Genomic DNA, 7,326 nt, shown 5'->3' with positions numbered 1-7,326 from the left:
GTATGCGAGTACAGGAGTTCTCGGCTGGGGGATCTCAAGAGCCACGTGCGCACGCACACGGCCCAGAAATCTTATGCATGTAACGCGTGCAAGTACAGGACTTGCTCCCGCGGCAGCCTGAAGAAGCACGCGCTAACGCACACAGGCGAGAAACCGTACGCGTGTGACATCTGCTCTTTCAGGGGCTTATCCTCGGCCGCTCTCTCGAAACACATGTGCATGTTTCATGTGTAAATGGTATTTTAGCTGGCATAGTATGGACATATATTGTAATCAAAATACTAATAACTGAAATAGTATGCATTCAAACAATGTTATGTTTATTAATGAATGCTATTTAATTATTGAATGTTCGTTGCTTTATTAAGTATATAATTGAGAATGAGATGTAACTGAGAGAACCACTATTCTGGCACAACTGCTAAGAAATAACAGCCACCATGCCATCATGAACTGCACCACACCGGGGTTTGGCATTTGACGCGTCTTTTCACTCCTGTCTCGTAAAAAAGAGATATCAAATAGATCTATCGGCATGGAGTGACTGACACGTAGCTTTAGCCAATTAATGTGGTGATAGGAGCATTCTAAAATGCCTTTTAGCAGTAAAGTGCTACAAATTAGACAACATGGTGTGCATGCATGAAAAACACATGCAAACTGGTCTAGCTTGACTGACCTAAAAACAATATCGAACAAGGGGGCGTGGTTATCACACTCAGATGGGTAGGCCACTTATATTACAACAGACTTCTTTGTTAATGACAGGTAAGTGAAGGCTGAGAGATAACTGTTGACTTTATGGGCCGATTCCCGCTCAGTTACCTGGGGTTTCTATGACTAAAGCAAAATATTTTTTACAGAACTGCCTAGACTCCAAAGTTCCATTTTCCAAGATCCCACAATTTAAATGAAGTCAAATATTCGTATGTTGTACGTACCATCACGTCAACAATTTGTGTACAAAAAATCTTGCCTCTAGTTTTCGCCTCCCAGACTGTAAACTGGGATCTTTCCTCAGTACAATAAACTTGTTATCACCGCTGGTAAAATGTGGACACAACAGACATGCACTCGATTGCCAGAACCTTTCAGGATCAAACAAAATAATAGCCTATTTCTCAGGACTTTCTACAACCATAGCCAACATCACAGGACTATGTGGGCCTAGAGCTTGCCATTTTAAAATTCTGCTACTTTCCAGGACTGTCTGAAACCATAGTCCTGGACTATCCAGTCCCCGGAATCGCCATTTTACAATTTTGTGACTTTCCAGTACTCTCCTGATTCCCGCACGTACACCCAATTACCTGGAGCCGACTTGCAAGCGTCCGTCGTCGCTGCAGCGATATGCGATGCTTTCGCCTCCTCTCCGCCGGATGCGTTGAGCACGGTGAAGGCGGCCATTGAACGGTCGTCGACGTACATGTTTGAGATGAGGTGGACGGCTATGTGCTGCAGGCTAGTGAACGACCGGCCAAGCTGCTTCGCCGCCCATTCCGAGATCACGGTCGATGCAGCCACGCTCAGCTCCCGCTCAGCCTTGGATAGAGGATGAAGCACGTCATGACACAACTGTGATAGTAATGTTAGTGCAACTAACACCACATCCCGCAGTGAAATGCATCATAAAGTTGATACTTTATTATAGTATTTTCACATGAACCCACGCATGCACACATGTGCACACACAGACACACACGCATGCGTGCACACGCGCACTCGCACACGAACACACACACACACACACACTCGTTCACGTACATGCAAACGCACACACACAGACACACGTATATATAGGCCTGTATAGATGTCGTAGAGTATTGTAGAGACTATAGATGCTAATAAGTACATACTGGGTAGATGCTTCACTAACTAATCCAACTGGATTCGAATAACCTGTTTGTGTGTTTCCACCACAAAAGCAAAGTTTTTCCCCCCAATTTTAAGAAACTTCGAATTATAGTCTCTACCGGCTTTGAAGCAAGACTGCCTTGGAACCGATAATGAATAACAGAGTTGCTCCAAATCGACACTCACAGCAGCAGCTGCAGAGGAAGGAATGTGGATCGGTGGCAGACTGGGAACTTTCATGTCGATCGTCTTGCGTAGGCCAGCGTAGCAGTACTTTGAGTTGCCGCGGTTGCCGAGCCTCCGCGGCTTAATGTTTGGCAGCACCGACTTTATAATCTTACCAAAGTCGGCCTGTGAGACCGCCTTCAGTTTGTGAGTATCACAGTAGAGTCTGGGGAGAGAACACGATGAAACCTTATGAGATGACTGCCAAACAACTGAATGCTGATGGTAAATTAGATGTGAGATAAATGCTAATGCTGCAATTTCGACTGTAGCCATAGGCAAGAGTTTCCTGGTCATTCATCAAGTTGGGTAGTGCGTTTATAGTCATTTACACTGAAGTAGTAGACTAGCAAAACCAGCATGGCATACAATCGAATCTATATGGTTCTAAGACAAATAGGAGCAAAAACAACACAAAGACATAAAGGAACTTCAATGTACAGTGCAACCACTGTGGTAAGACTGTGCTATAGTAGTCCCAAATCAACTATATAGTATATAGCCATACTTCATGGTGATATAAAAATGCTAATCGGGTCGAAGGAACCCATTCGCTGCTGTGGTTCGAGAATGGTTAGGCGCATACTGGAAATAGCGACTGAGGTCTTGGCGAGCAGGGTGGTTGGTAGCTTTGTATTGTTATGGCGTCTGAAAGGGGTGTGTAAGTGCGACAGGTCTTGACTGGGGCTGGTGTTACGGGTGTGAGGTCGGTGGCCGCGATATTAATATCTAGATTATCTAGCCGCTACGACATTGTCAAGATGAGGTATTGCCATATGGGTGTCGTCCGTCGTCCGTCGCGTCCGTTCAACATTTGGCTACGTTCACGATAATCAAGAACCGTTTGACCCACATGTTTCAAATTGCATATAGTTTGTTACTCCTATGGAGAGGGTTGGAACGTCCTTTTTGGAGCACGCCCGTCAACCTACATTCAAATCTTCGAGCCACGTCCACTTTGGCAAAAATGAATGTCATATTGCAGGTTCAATGGATTTGCTCATTTCTGGTATGTGAATGAATGAGGACTGGCCCCAAAACATATCACACAGGTTTGATTTTTTTTAATTATCAACATTAGGTAGATTTTGGCAATTTCACTATGCATTTTCAGTGTCTGCCTAACGGTCAACGATAACTCAAGAACAATTTGACCCACATTGCCTATTAGTTGTTAGCTCCTATGGGAGAGTTGAGCGTCCTATTTTGGAGCACCGCAGTTGACCTACATTCGAGCCACGTCCACTTTTTGGCAAAAATGGAAATGGCCATAAGTCAGTTCAGGTTCAATGGATTTTGCTCATTTCTGGTATGTGAATGAATGAGGACTGGCCCCAAAACATATCACACACAGGTTTTGATATTTTTTAATTATGCAATTAGGTCGATTTTGGTTATTTCACTATGGCATTTCAGTGTCTGCCTACGGTCAAGATAACTCAAGAACCGTTTGACCCACAATGTTTCAAATGCATGCAGTTGTTACTCCTATGGAGAGGTTTGAACTTCCTATTTTGGAGCACCGCAGTCGACTACTTTCGAGCCACGCCCACTTTTTTGGCAAAAATGAAAAATGGGCATCTAATTTCATTCAATTTTGTTAAATTTGTTAACAATAATACCTATATACGTGTAAATATTGTGTTTAGCTCATCTGACATAGTCAGATGCAGCTTGTAGAATCGCTTGATCGTCCGTCCGTCCGTGCGTCCTCCGGCGTCCGTCCGTGCGTCAACAGTTGGGCACATCTTAACCTCGACGTACGGTCACGATATCGGCCACATCGGGGGGGATCGTCAAAACGAGTTGGGATGTCGAAGCTGGGGGGTCAAAGGTCAAGGTCAAGAGGTGTAAAAGAAGGGGGAACATTCACTCCATTACTTAAGTATAGGGAGGAATCATAATTGCGGCACAAATCTAAACGGCTCGACCTAGGCTCGTGATAGTCGGTGTATAGCATCATGGTAGGAAAGGCCATCACTGTGGCCGAAATGAGAGTCACAGTCAAAGGTCAGTGGGCACAGGGCAGATTTTTAGACACATTTTCTGAGGACATGGTCTGACGGAGCGATTGAAAAACTTTTTTGTTTCAGCGGTGACTTAGCATTTTTATGGCTTTAATTGAAGGACCATAGAATGTCCCTTCAGCTGACATGCAAGAGTAAAGTGTTCGGATAACCTTTTGACCCTCAAGAGGAGGGTTAAACATGGATTTGTTGACTGTTAACAAAGGAGTGAAGCTGCTTTTGCTATTAGAGCCTCCTCCCCCCACCCTCCCTTCCCCCTCCCCACCCCCTCCCCACCCCTTCCCACCACCCCTCCCCCTACCGTCCTCCCCCCTACCTCAGAGGAGGGTTAAACATGGATTTGTTGAGCTGTCTGTTAGAAAGAATTTGACTGCCGGGTTTGCTAGTAGAATCTATACATGCCTGGATGTATGAGGCTACAATGTCACAGTGAAATTTCAAAAGCTAAATTTGGTTAAAGAAGGTGTTATATTCCTTAAATCGTATAATTTCTATGTGCATTCTGTTACTGTCAGTTGGTTAACATGTCACGTATGCCACTGCCAGTGGCTGTGCATGTGTTGGGCAGTGTTTGCCGTAGCATTAATTGTTACAGGTGGCAGCCTCTTCTATTGCAATTTGCAGCCTGTAGGCCTTTCGTAGGTAAATGGATGAGTGCTTAACTAGATTCTGTCTTGCAAATAGTTGTTGCTACTACGAATGATGGGAGCTTCCATCTTTAATCTGAAGACACTTAAACGTACACGCCATCTCGTGCACACTTTCATAAACGATCCAACGACATTCTTTTGAGAAGGGTTCCTGATACCATCTCTGTGGATTCCACTATTTCGGCGTGTATGTGAACACATTTGGGACTAACAGGGTTTACTAGAATCCACCACTCCACCACAGGTCACCGCAGTAGACGTTAGATGAGCGCTGTCGCTATGCGGCACTTGTTTAGATTCTTCGTTACAGTAAATTGACTGGAATATTTTATTGTTTTTATTTTGCGCGATATTTGAAAAACCAAAATGGCGATCATTTAGGCGATAGCGCCATCTCTCGTCAATAATTCAGACTTTCAGATCTGAAACATTTATTTTCGCATCAAAACTTGTGATATATATGAAACTTGTGCATATATCATTATCAAGAGTATATAATGGGAGATATGCTATAATAATGGGAGTTCTCTCATATATAACTCTTGCTTTATATATCCCCCCGTCTTCTATCACACCCAAGGTGAGCTACAGTGTCATTGACACTTTCATTAGAGCTAACGTCTAAACAAGTCAATACAGCGGGTTAAAGGCAATTGTCCATTTTTACAGCTAACGTCTCAACAAGTCGTCTGCCATGCTAGAAATCTTCGCTGTCTTGATGATGTCAGTTGGAAGCAATTAATTTCTGTAATAAGAAAGGAGAATTATAATTTAATATAGGAAGTATTGAAATATTTTACCTACCCTTTCTTTTGGCAATGAAATACAAACCACACGTTCCATTTGGTTTAGTTGTGTACTTTAGGCTGACGAATTCATGGGGGGGGGCACTCCATATATATTGCATGGTAGGTTACCTGGTATGTGCCGCGGGAGAGACCCCCATTTTCAACCCTAAATGTCCGTTCCAGTGCATCACATTTTTAAGAATATCTCGTTCCAGAGCATCATAAGTTTAGTTACCATGCAGATCTTACATTTTCGCCATTCCGGAGACCCTAGTTTTTAACATTTCCCATTTGATTCTCATGCATACATCGAGTGCAGCACTTCTGTCATCGTCATGTCAGTGTCGGCAGCCGGAACGCAGTGCCTGTGCCACTCGGGGGTGTCACTGGTCATGGTGGTGGCCGTTGTTATCGTATCTGGAGCTAGTTCCAGAGCATCCCACATTCAACAAACATTAGTTCCAAAGACCCCCCTTTTCAGGTCTGAGTTAGTTCCAGAGCCCCCCATTTTTGACTTCGCAGTGGCACATACCTACCATAATGTGGGGTGAGTGCCCCACCCCACCCGGGGACGAAGTAAAAGCCAATGAGCTATCAAAGGTCAAACAAACCTTCCAATTCTTTTAGCCATGTTTCGAAGTAGTGGTACCCTTCAGAAATTTTAATTCTAATACAACAGAAATGCACACTCAGACATACATGTAATGAACTTGCAAAGCATATATATATTGATATATAGCAATGAAATAAATGCGTTTCCATTTCAGAGACAGCAGGGAATAAACATGTATCATAATTTAAGTACCATTTGATATTAATAATAAAAATATATGCGTGACTCCTGGCAGACTGCGGCGGCGCAGGCGGCGCAGTCGCAGAAGGGGACGACGCAGTCGCGGTTGTTGAAGGTAGCGTTGGCCGCACCGACGATGCAGGTGGCGCACTCGCAGGTGGCCGCAGCACGGGTGTAGGCGACAGCGGCCGCTGAGCAGACGATGCAAGCGCGGGCAGCGCCGCGGCAATCGGCGCAGTTGCAGATGGCGCCGAGACAGAGGGCGCAGGTGCAGGCGACGCCGACACCCGCTGGCGGTGGAGATTGCGGCGCGGACGGCGGCAGCCCATCCCGCCCGTCGTGACCATTGTGGACAACATGGTCCTGACAACATCAATGAACAAGCATAATACATGACACTATGTCATAAGCGGGCCAGCCGGCATAGCGGCGTGAAACGGTTAGGGAGTGCGGTTATTTACAGCGTCAGTAATGGGCCGTTGGAAGCGGCTGACACTACGAATGTATATATCGGAGTGTAGCGCCTCTTACTGATAGTGCGCTGTATGAAGAAGGTAATACAATTATTTCTAAAAATTAGCAAGACTAGTGCTAGCGGTGCACACACTGCACGTCGTCCATGCTGTAAAACTATCCTTATGCCGGTATGATTCAAATAATAGGCTATTGATGAGGTACTCGCTCGATGAAATCACGGAAATGTAACATCCGAGATGAATCTACACGACGCGAGGTGGGGGTGTTGGACAGGGGACTGGTGTGGGCATAGAGCGGCGCACTGGGCGGGACCGTAGAGAGATATGCCGGTGAAGTATGGAAGTTAGTGGGGAAGCCTTTGGGGATGGGGGGTCGGAAGGCGTGTCGCAGAGTATCTGCGTAATATCGACATTAGGGGGGATCGTACTATTGCCGAGGTGGGTGATGGGGTCCTGGCAACAAGGGTAGGGCCTGGGAAACCGTCGCGGTGGGACTGAAGGGTAGGTGTTATC

The 7,326-nt window shown here is 45.4% G+C and overlaps 2 protein-coding genes across 2 annotated transcripts in view; one reads left to right on the top strand and one right to left on the bottom strand.

The window, feature by feature from the left end:
• LOC106821143 (testis-expressed sequence 9 protein-like) overlaps positions 1 to 7,326 on the top strand; it is a 67,259-nt gene that overhangs the window by 11,206 nt on the left and 48,727 nt on the right. The window lies entirely within an intron of this gene.
• Positions 1,317 to 7,326, bottom strand: part of LOC106821134 (DNA-binding protein Rfx5-like) — a gene marked incomplete at its 3' end in the record, with an annotated part of 12,395 nt that continues 6,385 nt past the window's right edge. The window contains 2 exon segments of the mRNA XM_014825815.1: positions 1,317 to 1,542; positions 2,041 to 2,245. Coding sequence (XP_014681301.1) covers positions 1,317 to 1,542; positions 2,041 to 2,245 — 431 coding nt within the window.

This window comes from Priapulus caudatus, unplaced genomic scaffold (assembly GCF_000485595.1).
Source record: "Priapulus caudatus unplaced genomic scaffold, Priapulus_caudatus-5.0.1 Scaffold60, whole genome shotgun sequence".
Taxonomy (NCBI): Eukaryota; Metazoa; Priapulida; class Priapulimorpha; order Priapulimorphida; family Priapulidae; genus Priapulus; species Priapulus caudatus.
The sequence above is the reverse complement of the archived record's forward strand: the minus strand, read 5'-3'. Positions and strand labels throughout refer to the sequence as shown.